This window comes from Lemur catta, chromosome 8 (genome assembly GCF_020740605.2).
Source record: "Lemur catta isolate mLemCat1 chromosome 8, mLemCat1.pri, whole genome shotgun sequence".
Lineage (NCBI taxonomy): Eukaryota > Metazoa > Chordata > Mammalia > Primates > Lemuridae > Lemur > Lemur catta.
Genome location: NC_059135.1, coordinates 53758211 through 53778681, shown reverse-complemented (window position 1 = coordinate 53778681; position 20471 = coordinate 53758211). Strand labels below are relative to the sequence as shown.

The 20471-nt window shown below is 38.9% G+C and overlaps 1 protein-coding gene across 4 annotated transcripts in view; it reads left to right on the top strand.

Annotated features, from left to right (window-relative positions):
• ITGA6 (integrin subunit alpha 6) overlaps positions 1 to 20471 on the top strand; it is a 72728-nt gene that overhangs the window by 29307 nt on the left and 22950 nt on the right. For 3 of the 4 annotated variants that reach the window (XM_045559863.1, XM_045559861.1, XM_045559862.1), the window contains exons 2-11: positions 1230 to 1354; positions 2963 to 3042; positions 4581 to 4836; positions 6428 to 6559; positions 9717 to 9927; positions 11871 to 12064; positions 12197 to 12285; positions 12962 to 13080; positions 18019 to 18117; positions 18365 to 18426. In XM_045559863.1, coding sequence (XP_045415819.1) covers positions 2998 to 3042; positions 4581 to 4836; positions 6428 to 6559; positions 9717 to 9927; positions 11871 to 12064; positions 12197 to 12285; positions 12962 to 13080; positions 18019 to 18117; positions 18365 to 18426 — 1207 coding nt within the window. In that variant the 5' untranslated portion in view covers positions 1230 to 1354; positions 2963 to 2997. Of the gene's footprint in view, positions 1 to 1229; positions 1355 to 2962; positions 3043 to 4580; positions 4837 to 6427; positions 6560 to 8478; positions 8596 to 9716; positions 9928 to 11870; positions 12065 to 12196; positions 12286 to 12961; positions 13081 to 18018; positions 18118 to 18364; positions 18427 to 20471 lie in introns of all 4 variants that reach the window. The other variant, XM_045559864.1, reaches the window with a different exon arrangement.

Here is a 20471-nt window from a genome sequence, read left to right as displayed (position 1 = left end):
TATTGGGATGAATTCTTTATTGGGATCCAGCAGGGAAGGGAGATGGTAGGGACTGTTTGGTTAATATTTTTGTTTGTTTTGCTTTTGCATCTGAGATTTACGGGTTTCTTGAAGGCCAGGAGTGGCTTGCTTTCATTGTGGGAGTTTGTTTTTTCATGCACATTCTGTTCCCATCCCTTTTCCCCAGCACCAGTCTGGTTTCCAAAACTTTCAGCTCTTGGTTTCTGTCCAGTCAGGTGTGCGTTCTTTGTTTGTTTCTTGTCCTAGCTGTTCCATTAGTCATCCAGACCCCAAAGATTGTAAAGCTGGTGGTGGGTAGAAGTGTTTGGAAAAGGAACCCAGCAACAAGCTAGGGCATCTCTAAAGAGCCCCTCTGGCTGTGCGATAGTGAAATTTTAAGGATCGTGGGGCCCCTCTTACAAGAATACTGAGGTGAGAGGGTAGCTGGCATCTCCCCATGCCTAGTGCATAGGTGGAGCTTCACCAGGTGCCCCTGAATCCTTTGTGGGGTATGATTGGATGAGAATGGGGTGCTTGTCTGAGATGACAAGAGAGCCGGGAAGTAAGAATTGACTTGGAAAGACAAACATCAAGTTGCATACCTTAAATATATATACTTCCTATTTGTCAATTACATCCTGATAAAGCTGGAAAAAAATTGACTTGGAAAGAGGCCAAGACTGCAAAAGAGTATAATTCAGTGGAGTTGCATCTTAGGCAAAAGTTAGGTTCCAAATTGGTATATAAACTGAAGATCTAGGATATCATCAAAATTGTCCCTGAAAAATGCCTGAGTATTTTTCAGAAGTTGACATATTATGACTTGTTAAACTTAGTGTGACTATTTCTACCTTCCAGTGTTGGGAGTGTTTGTTTTGTCGGTTGAGTTCCATGTAATGTCCTTGGCTTAGCTATTTAGGGGTCATGTTTTATGAAAAGTATCTTTTAAAGACCAGCCTCATACCTAGCAAGAGTTGCTGATACTATGAGAGACAGGCATATTTTTCCTCTTTCAGTATCCCATTTTAGCTGCCCTTGTGTAGTTGTAGTTGTGTGTTTTGCGTGAGCGAGTCATCACACTTCTGCCTTTGCTCTCCTCACCCTGTCTGCCCAAGCAGCTGAAGAATTAGTGCACTCTTTGACAAAGAGTAATCCCTTGGTTCTGACTAATTTAAATGTTAAATGTATATTAAATTCATATCTCTAAATTCTCTCTATTTCATCAACAGGTTGCTGGTGGGGGCGCCTCGGGCAGAAGCTCTTCCACTGCAGAAAGCCAACAGGACAGGAGGCCTGTACAGCTGCGACATCACCTCCCGGGGGCCGTGCACACGGATTGAATTTGATAACGATGGTGTGTTCCTCTGCCCTCATTCTGTGCTCACTTGGACAGCTCTCCTGTACCCTACATGCCCTTTCCGTGAGGAGGGAAAGGGGGTACAAGCATTTATTATTGCAGAGAGGACCTCCTTTAATTGCATCAGCCTTGACTGTTTTTTATTTCCCCTGAAAATACTTTCCTAATCACCCAGGGATGCAGCGGTTTGCTGTTCCTCCTAAGCCTGGTTTTGAAACTAATTTGGTGTGTTGATACTGCCACCTAGCGATGTATTGAGGTTCTACAGGAGGCTGTTGAAAAAGTGAATTCATAGCGGTGAAGAAAATTGAATGTGACGGCCGGCGCGGTGGCTCACGCCTGTAATCCTAGCTCTGGGAGGCCGAGGCGGGTGGATCGCTCGAGGTCAGGAGTTCGAGAAAATTGAATGTGCCTATCTTGTACTCAGCAGCCAAAAGTTCTCACGTGCTATTAAAATTTTTGAGAGAAAGACTGTTTTAAATATCAGCCCCCTGTGAAATGAGAGCTGACCGACATGGATAAGATTTGCCCTACTGCCTCCGATAGAGACTTGTTTTAATGAGGACTTGGGGTAGCTGGAAGGTGCCATGCAATAGCACGTTAACATCCATTTTGTCTGCTTCCCTGTAGGTTGGGCAGAGCATTTCAGTGCTGAGAAGTCTCCACCAAACCTAATTTGATATGCTTCGTTGAAGTAGATTTGCAGATTTATGTTTATGTTCTTCTCTTGCTGCTTCATCTTTTAGAAATGACATTTGTTGTATTTTACTGATTAGAAAATAATACATGTTACTGTAGAAAACTTTTAAAATACATAGATCTATAAAGGCAAAACCAAAAATCCACTGATAATCTTAGTATCTAGACATACTTTTTTTAAAGTCTAGTCAAATACTCTTCATTTAACGTTTTAGTATTTTTCATTCTGTCTAAAGTTGTTTAGTTTTCATACTTTTGTAATAATTCAAGATTGAAAATCATGTTTTTCTTGTTTCTCATTGAGGAAGGCAAAAATTTGGATATAGGGTCATACAGTGGTTTTAAATTGATACTGAAATACACACATACCGGTATTTGTGATTTCTCTCTCTTTTTTTAAACTAAAAATAACTCCTTTCTGCATTGATAAAAAGATATTTTGTCAGCTGTGAGATTCTAAAGTAAATCTGAGGTGATGCTGTTATGTAAAGAATTTGGGAGTACATAGAGAAATACGTACTTTTTGTTAGTTTGGTTGATAGTTGGACTTTGGAAACCGATTTACATTGTCTGTGTAAGAGGCACATGTTGGAGGGCTACCCCTTAAGTGTTAACAGTTTTCAAATACCTTTCTGTATTCAGGACCTGTGGTGTCAAGGGAGGGCAGAGGGGATTATTGGGCAAAATAGGCCATGATGTAGACGTATGTATTTTATGTATAGAATTTTATGCAAGAGTCTTACCAAAAATCACGTCTCCATTTTCTTGAGATGAGAAATAATTTTTCCAGATTGAGTAGCTAGGCTCAGTCCAGGCGATTCAGAAACAGTTCCTTGTATTTTTGTTCATCTATGGTTTGTAGCCCGTGCAGTCACTTGGAAGTGCTAACTGTGCTGCTTTCCACAGCTGACCCTACGTCGGAGAGCAAGGAAGATCAGTGGATGGGGGTCACTGTCCAGAGCCAAGGTCCAGGGGGCAAAGTTGTGGTAAGTGTAGAGAAACGTGTTCATTCCACAGTGTTGGGAGTGCCAATTATGTGTCAGTACCAGGCTTGCAGCAGCAAACAAGACAGAGCCCCTCTGTGGGGAGTAGCCATTGTAGCACGCTGACTGCTTTAAAGCAGGAATGGATGCCAAGAAGAGACCAAAGCATTATGTTTCCTGATGATACTCTGAAGCAGTTATACACCCTGCTTTTCTTTAGAACTTTCAGATTCACAGAACTTATTAATAAACCTGTATTGAATATCTTTAAAACTCTAGATGGTCTTAAAGCAAAACAAAACTACACATAGTTTCTGTCTGAGGAACTTTGTAGCTTTATAGATAAGTTATAAAAAATATGGGAAACGGCCAGGTGTGGTTACTCACGCCTGTAATCCTAGCACTCTGGGAGGCCGAGGCGGGAGGATTGCCTGAGCTCAGTAGTTCCAGACCAGCCTGAGCAAGACTGAGACTCTGTCTCTACTAAAAATAGAAAAATTAGCCAGGTGTCCTGGTGTGCACCTGTAGTTCCAGATACTCGGGAGGTTGAGACAGAGGGATCACTTGAGCCCAGGAGTTTGAGGTTGCAGTGAGCTACGATGATACCACTGCACTCTACCTAGGGCGACAGAGTGAGACTCTTGTCTCTCAAAAAAAAAAAAAAAAGGGAAAGGTCTTAGAAAGTAATACCAGATAATTTTAAACTCTTGTTATTCTGAACTTCTTTAAATAGAAGTAATAGTGAAGAAAACAGAGTTTGTGCTAGATGGTCTTGGAAGTGCCTTTTAGGTTGGAATATGATCTTTTTGTCTCTTTCAACATCTGGTTGCTGTAACAAAATATATACAGAATTTTGAGAAAAAATGAAAATTTTAGTGAAGATTGAATTTTGATATTTAAGGGATACACTATGGGAAAAAGATGACTTGGATATATTATAAAGTATTTTTAGCCTTTGTTAGGTGTGGAGTAGCTATGAATACCCTGTAGAAATTATATAGATTATTTTGTCTTTCCTGGCAATGTAATTCTCTCTGCCTTTTAAAAATAGGCATATTAAAGGAAATAATCCCAGAACTCAGAGTGTAAATTAGGACTGATTACAAGGAAATAGTGTGAGTAAAAGGAAAGTGTCTTTGCTTTAGCTGTGTTTGCTTGATCCCTGTGAAAATGTGCATGATTTCTCTCCTCCAGAATGTAATTACTCATTTTCACACTGATATGAAGGTTTATACAGCCACTAAATGTCAGTTAAATTGAGGAAATTAAGTAAAAAGATGTTTTCCTTTGTTTATGTGACAGGTAAATTTATAGATAAATTGCCTGTACATGCAGATTGACATTTGATATTTGGATTGGAGCATCATTCTCTGAATATTCGACAATGGTCTCCTTGGTGCCACTTTGGGGAAGATTTGCTAGTTTGGGATCTAATCCCAGGATAAGGACATGTTTAATCATCCTATTTAGAATTAACATCTTTATTGAAAATTACAAGATTTACAGACATGAGTGGGCTCCTTTATTCCATCTGTTTCCAGACCTGTGCTCATCGATATGAAAAAAGGCAACATGTTAATACGAAGCAGGAATCCCGAGACATCTTTGGGAGGTGTTACGTCCTGAGCGAGAATCTCAAGATTGAAGATGATATGGATGGGGGAGACTGGAGCTTTTGTGACGGCCGATTGAGAGGCCATGAAAAATTCGGCTCTTGCCAGCAAGGGGTAGCAGCTACTTTTACTAAGGACTTTCATTACATTGTGTTTGGAGCTCCGGGCACTTACAACTGGAAAGGTATGATGTTTGTGTTTATAGAAATAGAAATTAGAATGTCTCCATAGTTTCTATAATACATACTATGATGTAGTACATTTTAAGGCATTTGTATATTATAAAAGTAGGATAGGATATTAAATTCTCTAAATGATGTGATTTTGTAAAAACAATCGTAGAAATATGTATGTCTTAGTGTTGAGATTTTTTTCCTATACATTAATATAAGTAGTTAACTTTTTTCTTCAGGAATGTAATAATTAACATTAGTTGTTTTTGCTGTTTTGTATTTGTCTCATGAAACTAAAAGTTTTAAGTTAGCAATCTGAAAGCTGAATAGGATTGAGTAGTGGTATGTACAAATAACAGTGTATTAGTATGAGCATTTTTTTCCTTATACATTATCTCCAAAGGCTGTTGTTTGCTAATAACACAGTAAAGTTAGAAGGGCAGATGACAGACAAATTGGGGAATTTTGAGATGATGATTTCAGATAATTTCTGAGAAACAGTTGTTTATTATTGTTGTATGGGTAAAAGGAGATACTGGGAAGGAGGGAGGAAAACGGCCCACATTTTTTAACTGACTGATCCTGCTCAGTTCCTGAGATACAGTTTAACTTCCCTGAAGTAATTAGTAGAAAACTCCTGTATCATAAAAGACAATTAGCTTGACTCTAATCCATGATGAAGAAAAATACATCTGATTGGGAATGAGACTTCTGTTGAGAAATTTATTAAAACCATATAATATTTCCACTTACCAGGAAAAACTTAGGAAAATGTTTCCTTTTCTGTTCAAAAATGTCCGAGTTTTAATTCTTGTTACAAACGATTCTTGAGAATACCTTTCTCCATATGTCAGCCACAGTAACCTTAAGGGTAACTTCCCTTTTTCCTCCTTTCTCCTACAGTAAGAGTCTTTCACATAACAGTATTTGTCAGGTTATTTTGACCTAATTGAAACGAAATGTTGATTTTAGAATAGTTTTATTTCAGCAAGAACAGAAACCATATATAGTAAAAGAAAACAACAAAACACCTAACGATTATGTATATTTTAATTATGTATCTTATGTACTATATAAGCCCTCATCTAAAATGTTGCCCTTTTTAAAAAGTCATATAGTGATTTTGGCTAAGTATATGAAATCTTCTCTTTTAATTTCTTAATTGTAAGAATTTTTAAAAGATGAAATCTTGATTAAAGTGACTTAAAGAAAAGATCAATATATTTCACTTTTACACTACAGAAAAAAGACATTGATTTAGGATTACAGCGAACATAAAATATCATAAATCAAATTCATGTCATTCAAAAAAATTTCTTTAGATTTTGTTAATTAAGTGAATATTCCATTTTCCATCTGTTTTCATGGCATTATAAAGATAGCTCGTGGAAATGCATGGGGCTTTTTTTTAATTATTCACATGAAAATTTACACAAACATGTTTCACAACCTTAGAAGTCATCTCTCTCTTCCTTCTGTGTTTCCTTCCTCCAAATTTTTTTTCCTGTAGGCAGTGATAGCATGGGGGATGTTTAGTAGGAATCATTTATTTTATTTTGTTTCATCTTCATTTTTTTGTTTTTTACCATTTCATTCCTTTAGGGATTGTTCGTGTAGAGCAAAAGAATAACACTTTTTTTGACATGAACATCTTTGAAGATGGGCCTTATGAAGTTGGAGGAGAGACTGAGCATGATGAAAGTCTCGTTCCCGTCCCGGCTAACAGTTACTTAGGTAGGAGCGAGTGTAGGTGGCTGCCTTTGCTCACCTTTTCAGACACCTTGTGTGACGTTCCCTCGCAGGGCCCACGGGCCCCTGGACCTCTGGGCTGCGAAGAGGCCAGGTGGAGCTGGGGGCCTGTGGCTATGTTTGCTAGTTGTTAAGCCTTGGGGATCCCGGAGGTAACCTGACTGAAAACTAGGATCCTTCCCTTCTGACCTGGTCTCCTTCCAAGGGGGAAGAAACCTACTATCACCCCAAATTGTCCATCCTCCCTCCCACTTGGAAGTCTGTCTCCTGAGCTAATGGCCACCTCTGTAACCTGAAACAGGCCGTTCATGCAGCCATGAAAGAAATGCACGGGTGCTCATAGTAAGCTGGGCTGCCTTCCCCCTCCATTCAGTGTCTCTTTCTAGAGATACTCTTAAAGAGCTACATTTAATAAAGTTAACTCTTAAGTGGCAGGTCAAGACATCCAGGTCCTTCCTCTGTGATTGCCATTCTCCGAGGGTTGGCCCTGCTTCTGGAGTGTGACCCCCATGTCGGAGGGCCCTGGCAGGTGGCACGGGGACTTCCGGGCTGAGGCTGAGCAGGACTGCTAAAGCGGCTCTGAGGACACCCAGACTGTGTCTAAGTGCCAATTCCCTAACTCCTAAGGCTTGTTTGCATTGCTCCTAATGGGTGTCCTAAGTTATTCATGTGCATTATGGTAATTACACAAAGGCTTTTAAAAGCTTTAATTCTTGGTATGAGTTGACATAAAGAATAATTACTATGCATCCCTTGGAAAAAAATGTAAAAAATCTTCTAAACCTAAATAGTAACCTATTTTAAAAAAATGGCAGGGAGAAAAGTACCCATATACTAAGATATTACTGGAACAATGGAAGGTTGAAAAAACAGGTATAAGATAAATGAGTAATTCCAAACAGTGTGCTAGGAAACATACACTAAGTTGTTTCAGTTGTATAAATGTGTGAATAATGCTGTTAATTTAAAAACACTTTTGAATTCATATATTCCCCATCCTCCCCAAAATAAAAACTTGGTATGAAGGTATAGAAGAATGAAGAAAAAAATCATACTTAGTACTTGTTAATCACATTCTGTGTGTTATAAATCAGGTGCTGTACTCAGTGCTTTACATATCTACACTGCTATGAAATAAGTATTATTTTCCCCTTTTTATGATGCATAAAACCATGACTCAGAGAGCTTAATTTTCTAGCCCAAGGTCACACCATTAATAATTTCCCAGGCAAGGAAAGCAACACTCATGAAAATGTAGAAGATGGGAAGCAGCTGGGTATGTGAATAACAAGTTACTGTTCTCATGGGACAGGAAGGGAGCTCGAGAGAGTGGTTTGTAGTCTTGAGTGTTAAACATGGGATTTCAAATTAAAATTCTTTTCAAGGTAACTATTATCAACCAACATTTTATTTGAATATATTTTAACAGACAACTCTTTCTTCAAATGTTTTATTTAGGGATTATTTTTGATGAGAAGTATTTAATTTTAATTGCTGTGGTCAAGAAACCAGTACTTTGGTCTTTAAGATAGATGGCCCATGGATTTTATAAATGTAGTTGCTGTTAGAATATAACATATAAAAATATGAAACGTTTTTTTTTTCCTTAAATACATTTGCCACTTTCAGTATGGATTTCCTCAAAAGTGAGGCCTGAGAAAGAAATCAAGTTTGTATTGTTACATTTTGCTTGTCCCTGCTGTGTGTGACTCTGTCGTTTCAAAAGATGTGAGTGGGTTTGGGAATAAAAGGTTCTGCCTGAGGTTTTGGAGGCTGGCGGAGAGCGCAGCTTGCCGGCTGCAGCGGTGGTCCCCTTGTCCGGCGAGAGTGCCAGTGGCCGCCCTGCCTCTTACCTAGCGTAATTATTTTTTCTTCCATCTCTTCCATCCCGTGCATGTGTCCAGGCCTGCTGTTTTTGACCAGCGTTTCCTATACAGATCCCGATCAGTTTGTTTACAAAACTCGGCCTCCCAGGGAGCAGCCTGACAAAGCCCCGGATGTGATGACAAATAGCTACCTAGGTTTGTGACCTCTGAGATGACAAATTGTCTTGTGGTCATGGTCATTTAAAAATTTTTTTGATCCACACAGAGCATAAATCTTTTTATTTTCTATTTCATCCCAAGTGACGCGCACACAAAGCATGCCGTGGTTGAGGCTCTGCTGCCAGGTGGCTTTCAGAGCTGGATCCGATGCTATCACCCTGTTTTAAACTTGTGGCTCATCATGTTTTTCAACTCACTTCACAATTTGAGAACTGCAACGGTAGTGGTGGAGCTTTTCATAAATAAAACCCACCAAAAAGGGTGAGCTTGTGTTATTCCGCATCTGCCTCACCTTTATAAAGAAAGATTTGCTTAATTTGAATGGTTTTTGACATGGGCATTTATATTCGCTTTCCACCAGATCTCAGTATTTGTAATCTGCATCCTACCTGATGCTTTATAATTGGGAGTTCTAATGTTTTCTGCCCTCGGAACAAGTGTGTAACTCATGTCAGTGACAACGTCTTCACCTCTATTGTTTATAGTAGGTTCTCAAATACTGTATATCATCAATCATGGTTTTGTTTGCATGTTTGTGTCTGAGAACTAAGGTGATCCAAAATGATGAAATGCTGCCTATGGTATATTAATGTTGTTAGCATTTGTTTTTGCCTGATTACTGAGGAGATTGAATATGGACATTATTCATGTAAAAATACTGGTCCTTACATTACAGCAGAACTTATGCACTCAGTTATGCTACAAGTCTGGGTGTAGTCTCTGTGTGTGTGATGTAACATTCCCGTGGTAATTCAGTATCTGGCTTGATCTCCTTTGACCATAGTTCCAATGTTAAAATAGGGTTTGAATTGATTCTTAATGTGCACGAATACTTCACGATTCAATTTATACAGATGCTGCATAGCATAGATGCTTTTCTTTAAAAGTCTTAATATCCATAGAAAGCAGTGAGCAGCCTAGCCTTTTGTCCCTGTGTCAGATCTCCTAGCTCTATAACTCGTAAGTGTGGTAGCTGGTGGGAAGGTCAGGAGGAGAGAGAATGGGAAGCCAGAGGAAAGGTTAATGATAGTGTTACCAATGTCATACACCTCCTAAAATACAGGATTGGTGTGAAAGGCTGTATTTTGTTTTTCTAGGCTTTTCTCTGGACTCAGGGAAAGGTATTGTTTCCAAAGATGAGATCACTTTTGTATCTGGCGCGCCAAGAGCCAATCACAGTGGAGCTGTGGTTTTGCTAAAAAGAGACTTGAAGTCTGCACATCTTCTCCCGGAGCACATATTTGATGGGGAAGGTCTGGCTTCTTCATTTGGCTATGACGTGGCAGTGGCGGACCTCAACAAAGATGGGTAAGAATGTCTTAGGTTATTTCATACCGCAGGTAGTTGCTGCTTTGGCTTCTGTAGGTCTTGAGAAAAGCCGTCCTTTCAGGTTAGTTGCTTCCAGGAGTGTTGTTACTGCCAGATTTTTACTATCCCATCTTCATCATTTGCAGGATGGCAGCAGGCATTCATTACCCTGCCCAGGGCGTAGGGTTACATTTTTGATTTTCATTTTTTATTCATGTCTTGGGATCATGGGTCCATGAGAATTAAAATTTTAAAAAAATTAAAGAATGACACCCACACGTTTCTGTTCTGTGATTTCTTAAGGGGCCATTGGGGCATCCAGCGTGTCCTGTTGTAAGCAGATATTGGTGACAAAGTCAACATCTGTGGCTGCTGGTGCCAGCCGGGGAGGCTGGAGTGGTGAGGTCTTTACCAGGAGTACCTACTATACGGTTCTGACTTGAGGAGCTGGCTTTGAATTCTTACCCTTGATAGTTTTCTTGGGGTGTTTATTACAGGCTACCTTGGTTTCTAAAAAATGTTTTAATTGGATCATAAATTCCATATTTGAGTTTCTGTTAGGTTATTAAGTATGGAATGTCCAATTTCCTTAAGTACTAAGTTTGACTGTTGGTATCTCTGACATTTCACTTTGACTCTTTTTTTTTTTTTATTGTGAAGGTACATCCTCATTCTTTCAAACACATGTTTTGGCTTATGATTCTCTTTCAGATTTTTTAGAGCAATTTTTGTGAAACCATGGATAAGTCAAAAATTTATTTTTGAATATGAGTTACATCATGGAAACAATGCTGTGCAGACAGCTTGAAATATCAATGAAGTGTTTGGAAAGGATGTGGCTAATGAATGCACAGTATGTTGATGGTTTGAGAAGTTCTGTTCTTTTAATATTAATTTTAATCTTAAAAATGAGCCATGTGGGTGACCTCTGAGACCAAGGTGGATAATGATGACCTGAAAGCTGTAGTGGAAGCAAATCCGTCTCAACCTATGCGTGAATTAGCAGCAAGGTTTGATGTTACTATTCCAACAATATTGGACCATTTGAAACAAATGGACAAGGTAAAGAAGCTGGATAGATGGGTGCTGCATGAATTAAATGAGCATTGGAAGAGGAATCATCTCAAAGCTTGCCTTTCTTTGCTGTCACAACATAAAGGTGAACCATTTCTACACCATATATTATGTATGATGGAAAATGGATTTTTTTGACAATCGCAAGCATTTGGAGAACAGTTGAATAAAGATGAAGTGCCGAAACACAGTCCAAAACACGGTCCAAAACAAAATATTCATCAAAAAAAGCTAATGGTGTCTGTTTGGTGGTCCAGTGCTGGTATTGTCCGCTACAGTTTCATGAAACCTGGTTGATCTATTGCAGTGGATGTCTAGTGCAACTAATTGGACAATGAAGAGGATGCTTGCGATTAAGCAGCCGAGACTGGCCAATAGAGACAGGCCAATCCTCTTGCAAAACTACATGTTGTACAAACAGTGCTGCTCAAACTACAGAAACTAGGCTTGGAAACTCACTGTCATTCACCATATTCACCAGACCTCGCACCAACTGACTACCACTTCTTCCAGGCTTTGGACCACTTCTTGCAAGAAAAATACTCAGTTATCAATAAGCTCTGGAAAACACGTTTCTGAATTTCATTGCCACTTGCTCTCCAGGCTTCTTCACTGTTGGCATAAGCAAGCTACCGTTAAGATGGCAAAACTGTGTCGATAGTTTAGGTGCATACTTTGATTAATTGTACTGCTTCTTGTTTGAGATATGATAAACTAAACTTTTGATTCGAAATCAGACATTTCATATTTAATGACCTTAATAATATATCTCTTTAAGTCCCTATTACACATGGACTGGTAGTATTCTTCTTAAGCTTACTAGTATTTAGCTGATGGGTCATAGTTCTTTCCCCTCATTATGTTTTCAGGTGGCAAGATATAATTATTGGAGCGCCACAGTATTTTGATAGAGATGGTGAAGTTGGAGGTGCAGTGTACGTCTACATTAACCAGCAAGGCAGATGGAATAATGTCAAGCCAGTTCGCCTTAATGGAACTAAGGATTCTATGTTTGGCATTGCAGTCAAAAATATTGGGGATATTAATCAAGATGGCTACCCAGGTAGATAAGAGTTTGTGAAATCAGATTATTTGGCTGTTTAAATAATGAGTGCTTATGTTATCTTATTTTAAAACACTGTACTGAAGTATTTTTAAAATGTAATTGTTTGTTAAAATGTGATATTGTCAACAGATATTGCTGTTGGAGCTCCTTATGATGATATGGGAAAAGTTTTTATTTATCATGGATCTGCAAATGGAATAAATACCAAACCAACACAGGTAACCAAATAACCTGGATTTCTACAGCTAGAGTCTCAGCTCTTTTGCCTTGTAATAGAATGTTTATGTGACTTTTCATACTAAATACTATTTTATTTACAAGTCTACAGTAGTATGAATTGTTTTTTAAAACTGTATCACTAAGATAGCTTCAAAATAAATATGTAAATTCAATTGGCCTGCTTGTTTTAATTGTAAAATTTCTTACATAAGTTAGAAATGAAAGTAATCCAAAGCAAATTCTACCCTGACAGCATAAAGAGATGGACGTGTTATCTGTTTCCTTTAGTAGCATACTAAATAGAGATGAAACTGGGCATGATTGTAATTACATGGAGAATTTAGACCCAAAAATTAGAAATTACTTTAGAGAAAAATAAGACTTTTATAGGGAAGGTGGGGAGGATTGGTTTGAAATAACCTGATTGACTTAATATATAATAGTAAACAATCTCATCACAAGTTGGCTCTTTTATCCTTTGAGATGCTATATAAACAGATGATTTTTATGAAATGTATGAAGTGTTATATCATGTGTATATATAATTTAATATAACTTATTTGTGAGTGAACTCTTACACTTCAGCTCAAAAGAAACTTGAGTGTCTTTTTCAAAGCATAGCGAAGAAGCTCATTTTGGTGACCCGTGTCCAGTCTGATGCCCTGTCTGTTTCAGGTTCTTGAGGGTACGTCACCTTATTTTGGATATTCAATTGCTGGAAATATGGACCTTGATCGAAATTCCTACCCTGACGTTGCTGTTGGTTCCCTCTCAGATTCAGTCACTGTTTTCAGGTATATTATCTCTGACTTTAGTTAAATATGTTCAATAATCAGGTTACACTAAAATGTTGACCTTTTGCATTAAAATTTGTAATACCTATACTTCAAAGGCTTATGTGAATTTTGAAGATATTTCTTTTTCTTTTGAGGTTAATAATAAAAACCTATTTTGTAAAATCTTGCTAATTTTGAAGTAATTGAGGAAAATATAGGCCCAAATTAGTGAAAATGTTTATAAATATTTTCAAAACCTTAATTTTGATGAAAAAACAAAACATAAAATTTGATAGTACAAAGAACATATAAAGAAGGAAATACCCTATAATTCACCATCTATTACTCAACTCCAAGATTTTGATTTATATTCTAGTCTTTTATTTTCTGTGATCGTACATGTATAATATATCTAACAAAATTGAGATCATAATTGTACATATTGCCTTTGAACCTGCTTTTGTCCATTTATGATGCATAACCATGCCATTGAGCACTTTTCCAAAATGAAGTTAGCTGTGCACAGTAGTTGACACCTGTAATCCCAGGTATTCTTTTTAACAACTGTGGGAGGCCAAGGCAGGAGGATCACTTGAGTCCAGGAGTCCAAGACCAGACTGGGCGAAAGCAAGAGCCCATCTCTACAAAAAAATTTTTTTAATTAGCCAGGCATGGTGGTGTGTGCCTGTAGTCCCAGCTACTCAGGAGACTGAGGTAGGAGGATCCCTTGAGCTCAGGAGTTGCAGGCTGCAGTGAACTATGATGACACCACTGCATTCCAGCCTGGGAGACAGAGTGAGACCCTGTCTCCAGAAAAAAAAAAACAAAAAACAAAACACAAACACACACAGGCTGCACTAGTTTGCCCATCAGCTGTGTTTGAGTCTCCCTTTTCCCAGTGCTTTCATCATTGCTGGAAATCACCATTACAATTTTTTTTTTTTATTTTAGAAGTAGCAGATTCTTGAAAAAAGTTAATACAGAATTATAGAAAGTGCAAGTTCCCAATTATTCCCGTCATCCATAAAACAACTTTTAAGTTTTGTGTATTTTTGTACTTTTAGGGTATCGTCAAAAGGCCACACTGTAATGGCTGTTCTCTAATCTGGTTTTTAAAAGTCTGATCTCTGTTGGGTGTCTCTCCTTGTCAGTACATGTACATCAATCTTGTTCTTTTTAACAACTTAATATTACTGCATTATAGAGATTGAATTAATACTCAGTTAATGGAATTTTTTTTTTTTTTTTTTTTTTTTGAGACAGAGTCTCGCTTTGTTGCCCAGGCTAGAGTGAGTGCCGTGGCATCAGCATGAAATTTTAGTCTCTAGTTATAAACAGTGTGCTATAGTACATGTATATGTCTGTATGTGATGGGTTTTTTAAGAGAAAAATTTCTATAAATAAAATTCCTGGGATGTAGATTAGCACCTTTTTATATTAATATAATAATTATTATAATACAATAATATAATTATTAATATAATAATACTCTGAGATAAGTTGTAATAGTTTATGCTCATGATAACAACCTATGAGAAGGCCTAAATTTTTCAAATAGCCTTACCAACATTGAATATGGTGAATCTATTTAATTTTTGTCAGTGTGATATGTGATCTTGTCTTTTACTTTGCATTTCTTTAATTGCTAGGAAGAATAAACCATTTGGTTGCTTTTTTAAAGCTATTTGGCATTATAGAGAATTTTATGCCTTAAAAAATAAAGAAATGGGCAATAATGTGCATTGAAATTCTTAAGTGAAAAAAGCTCTGTTCCATGTATGTTTAGTGCCTTCATTGCCCTGTAGACTTCCAGGTGTACATGTAGCCTCAATATCTAAAATATCCCAAACAAAAACCCTGGAAATTAGAACTCGACCCCAGGACACTTCTGAAGAGAGTATTATGTGATATAATGAAAGTCATGCATGTGGAAAAAATCACTTTTCGGTGAAATGGCAAGATCTATGAAAGCCATCTCATGTGAAAACTAAGGAGCACAGGAGAAATTACAGATGGCAAAAGTAGGAGCCTAGAAAATAACTGAAGAAGAGTGTGTCTGAGATATTAATTAGGTCAAAGGAAGAAGCCAAAAAAAGTTCAATTAAATAAATGAACATGTATACATGATTTGGGAAGGAAAGAGCTCAGGAAAATGCTGATGTGTCAGTAGCAGTTGGTGATGTTGGTGATGTACGTCAGTCTTGTAGGCCTCTCTTGGCCATGTGAACCATCACCCTGGGGAGTGGTGTGGTACTGTTTGCTCTCCTAGGCGAAAGCGTTGAGAATGTGCCCTATCTGGTGGTTCTCAGGCACTGCCTATTAATGCAAGTTTCTCTCTACTCGTATAGGTGTTAACCATAAAATAATTCAACATTTTAAAAAGGTAAAAGAATATATAATATTCAGCTATTTTAGCTGTTTCCATCAAATAGCAATTTGAAGTTCTAGTTCCATTTTGAGGTATAATCCTCAACTATCAAGGAGACTTGACTTTCCTGTACTAAAACCTGGTTACCAAGTTTTCCCCAATAGATGGCTGAACTTTAGTCAGTCAAATATTTGCCTCTCTCTGTGTGTAATTGATATCCTAATACCCTTACTTTCTTGTCCTCAAAAGTAGATTAACTTAACAAACCCTGTAAACTTGTTCCCTCTTTCCTCATAGTCAGTGTGAAAGTAAATTTCAAAATCCTGGCCAGGCACGGTGGTTCACGCCTGTAATCCTAGCACTCTGGGAGGCCGAGGCGGGTGGATCTCTCGAGGTCAGGAGTTCAAGACCAGCCTGAGCAAGAGTGAGACCCCGTCTCTACTAAAAAAATAGAAAGAAATTATCTGGCCAACTAAAATATCTATAGAAAAAATTAGCCAGGCATGGTGGCGCATGCCTGTAGTCCTAGCTACTCGGGAGGCTGAGACAGTAGGATCGCTTAAGCCCAGGAGTTTGAGATTGCTGTGAGCTAGGCTGACGCCATGGCACTCACTCTAGCCAAGGCAACAAAGTGACACTCTGTCTCAAAAAAAAAAAAAAAAAAAATCCTTTGATAACAAGAGGAGGGCTAACCCCCTTATTTTAAAAATGAGGAAACTGAGGCCCAGGACTTGCTTGAGCTTTTGAGGCTGGATCCTGAGAGGCAGGATGTGCACACGTAAATCTTCCCAGCTTCAGTCCTGGGCATTTTTTGGCCACTAAATCATGCTAGTACTTCAAGGTAATTAGTAAATAAACACCAATTAAACATGAGGTAGCCAAGCCAATAAAACAGAAATTAAAGTAGACATTAGGCACAAATGTGTGTTAAAATATTTTCTTTTGAAATTTATGTCACATTAAAGCATTAATACTAAGATATGTAAAATGCTCTATGTCTGTGGCAACTGATTAAAAAATACTTGTGTATTTTTTGCCTTTTAAATATGCTCTCAAAACTTAAGAATGTATTTAGTTCGTATCTTAGAAAGTAGCAGGTGTCTAAATATAAAAATAGAAAGGTAAACAATTGAGATAAAGGAAAATGGAGACTCAGGGACTGTGGCTGTATTGAGCCTGCCTTCGCTGTGAATGGACTCGTGCCCTTTCTAGCTTACCAATAGATTGATTCCAGAGGTTTGAGCTAGCTGTTTGGGATTTGGAATGCATTTTCTTATAAAAACACTGTTTCCCCCGATGGCTGGATTTACTACAAGCCCACCGAAGTCAGCCTAACTGAATCCTCGTGGTTAGTGAAACCTTAGACCCAATTCTGGGTTCTGGCAGAGAGCAATGGAGGTGGGAGCTGAAGAAATTTCTCCCCATCCCAGTCTCACCCCCCATTTCTTGTGCCTGTGGCAGAGGTCAGGCCATAGCCCATGGCAGCCCTGTGGCTGCAGGGAACAGGGAACAGATACATAAGGGGAGAGAAAGGTGTTTTTAGAGGGAGAGCAGGGATGAGGTGTGGGAGTCTAGCTGCTCGAGTGTTTCCGTTGGGGTGGGCAGAGAAGAGGTTGAAAGAGGTTAAGAGGTTCAGGTTTTTGCTTACAGAGATACTGCGGAGATAGAGAAGTTGTATTCAATCTTGGCAGCAGGAAGCAGAGACTTAAGCTTGGGAGTGGGAGGTGGAGGGAGGCTGAAGAAGGGCAACTGTTGTAAAGTGGAGACTCACAAGTTCAGGATTTCCTGCATTGCCAGGTTCACAGGTTGTAGACGCCCTGATTCTGAGCATCCCAGGTGTTAGGTGTATATTGGTGTAACTTTTTTGAAGGGTATTTTGGCAAGATTACTCATAATTAAAAATGCACATGTTCTTTAATTCAAATTCTGCTAGGAATTTATCCTACAGATAAACTCAGGAGTGTGCATAGACGTATGTACCATCATTTGTTGGAGCAGAACAACATGATGTCTACCAATTAGGGACTGACTGGTTACATGAAGGGGGTTATATTGAGACACAGTGCAATACCACCACTGTGAGAAACAATGAACTAGGTCTATGTGTATAAATGTGAGTAGACTTCAGCAATGTTAATGAACGAGAAAAAGCAACATACAGAACAATAAGCATTAAAAATTCCCATTTAGTTGAAATTATACGTGTATTTTTATATTTAATTTTAAATATTTTTAACAGAAGCACATACAGACTGATATGTATTTGGAAGAACATACAAGGGTACCTGAGTATTCAGGTGGGGATGGAGACAAAATATTTGCAAAAAAACCCTGAAACATGTTGCATATGTACTCATAAGTCTGTAAGAATTTAAACAAATACTGTACAATCAGACTTTATAGAAACTTACAGCTATTCATACTTGTTTTCTTCAGCAATGGGGCAGAAATTCACATGTGTGAATATTTTTTTTCCCTGTGGTTTTTAAGATATACTAGGCAGCTAAGGATGCCACCTAGTATGTGAATTAACCTCATGTTCAAGGTGAAAACAAGCTGAGCTTATTTTTTCTCTCCTTTGTGTTCAGATCCCGGCCTGTGATTGATATTCAGAAAACCATCACAGTAACTCCTAAGAGAATTGACCTCCGCCAGAAAACTGCGTGCGGGGCGCCCAGTGGGATATGGTGAGCGTCCCTCTGTGTTGGTGGCCTCATCCTCAGGTTCCCACCTCTGCTTTGTGGTGACCCTGTTGCCCCGAGGAGCCACAGGGAGGTCCCAGGAGTGCCAGGTGAAGGGAAGAGGCCCCGTCAGTGTTTATGGAACATCTTACTCACCTCTGTGCAGTTGGAGGGGATCAGAGGTGGGGATGTGTTGGGCTTTTTCCACTGCGATGATGCATCTTTTAAGAAATATGTGTTTGATTTTATACAGCCTCAAGGTTAAAGCCTGTTTTGAATATACTGCCAAACCTGCAGGTTATAATCCTTCGATATGTAAGTACCCAGTACATTTAAGTATATGTATGTATATATATATATATATTTTTTTTCTGTCTGCCAGGTTGAAAGTTTTGCATAAATCACAGGAAAATAAAACTGCAATGGCCAAAATGGGTCCATAAATTCTTGTTTAAAGAATGAAGGGTATCTTTTGTCTGCCCTTTAATCAAGAGGCCCCAGCACAGCGAGAGAGGAAAAACTCTCCATTTAGTCTCCGTTTGAATTTTCCAGAGCAGATGGTTTAGGACAGAATGAATGCCTCGGAAAAGTACTTATTTGCTACCACAACCGTTTCCTCTGTTTCTGTCTTTGAAAAGCAGTGTGGAAAATTGGTTTTGTGGCCGTGAGGTGGAGGGTGGTGGTGGGAGGGGAGCGGCAGGAGCCAGAGCACAGCGCTGCACCCTTGCCAGGTTCTGCTCTCGCCGCTCCCGGTCCGCTCCCGAAGAGGCCTCCGTGGCCCAGAACACCCGACCTGGCTTCCCAAGTGCGGGCCCCCACGGGAATTTGCAGGGTGGCCCTGAGCAGTCAGAGACTTGGGCTGTGCTCCTGGTTCCAGCTTTGATGCTGCCTGAGCCTGCAGCACAGGGCAAGTCTCTTAACACTGAGTTTTTAATTTTCCCATCAGTTAAAAATATATATATATATACCTCTAATAGTAATGACTACATAGGATTGTGGCAGAGATGAAATGAGAAAATGTGGTGAAAAGCAGTTTGTCGTTTGTAAGATCTTATTCTGCTTCCTTTCTTTGTAATCCATAAGAGGGTTTTTGACACAAATTTGGACATGGCTAACAGCAGTGATCATAGCTAAGGTCTTCTGTGGTTTGTTTTAGGAGTAGCCGCACCTTTTCAGGTGTGGCTCCAGAGTCAAGTGTAGGGGTGTGGGAATTTAAAGAAAATCTTTTCTTTGAAGAGGAGGTGAAAAGAATGAGAAAATTTCCATCGCAGGTCAGGCCATCCATGGTCCCAGCAGCTCGGCATTCTCGTGCATTATGTATGCCACCAAGGGACTTTGTGAAGGACACTGTCATTCTGTCCTTTTGTATGTTTGCCAGTCTTTACTACACCTTGAGGTAAATGAGTTCTCTCAAGTTTTCCCGTTATCTAGAGTATTACTCTGTATTCTTTATTTAAAAAAAAGATGTTCCTTTTAATATCCCAGAATGTAACCTAATTCACATAATCTAATGTTATTTGAAACCAAAAAAATAACCACATTAAGGACTAGGGTGCATGACGGGGAGTCTGCTCATGCAGGTCAGGGCTCTGTGTAGCTGTACTGTAATAATTATTTAATTTTATATGGAGTTCTTGGGTGACAGTAATGAACGTACCCAATAAGGTAACAGAATGAAGATACTGACCTATGATAAAAAGATTCAGTGAATTATGAAGACTAACGGTTTAAATCAATATGCTGTGTCTTTAATAAAAAGTCTGCCTTCACCCAATTCTTGCTGTCAGAGGCTCTCTTAGCCTTCATCTTTCCAGATTCTAAGCTGTCCTCAGGTGGTGTCCTCATCTCCCCTTCTGCAGGGCTGTCTCCTGCCGTGTGGTCTCCCCAGTGGGACCACCTGCCTCGCACAAAGCGTTCTTACAGTGGGTGCATTAGGACCTTGTGCACAGGGGCGCCGGGGCCTTTGACGTTGCTTTCTGATGCAGTCGGCATTTTGTCGGGTATAGAAAGCAGTTCTTTGTGTGGCTTTTAATGACGAGAAAATGTATATCATGACGTCTCAGGATCTGTCATCCTTTCACTATCGTTTGTGTTATTTTTACCCAAAGGCAGCGCCTTCCACTTGCCCAATTGAATAACAGGTCCTTACCATTGTTGGGAGTGGATTAGAGAGACAAGGAGAAACAGTGATTGTTTGACTAGGCAGGGGAGAGGCAATGGAGAAAAACATTTTTATTCTATTCTGATGGTTATTTTTTCAAATCACTCTCAGTTGGACTATAGATGTGAAGTCTCATCATAGCATTCCTTGTCTTTCCCCACATTAATCATTTTTATGAAGTAAAATTACAAGCTTTCTC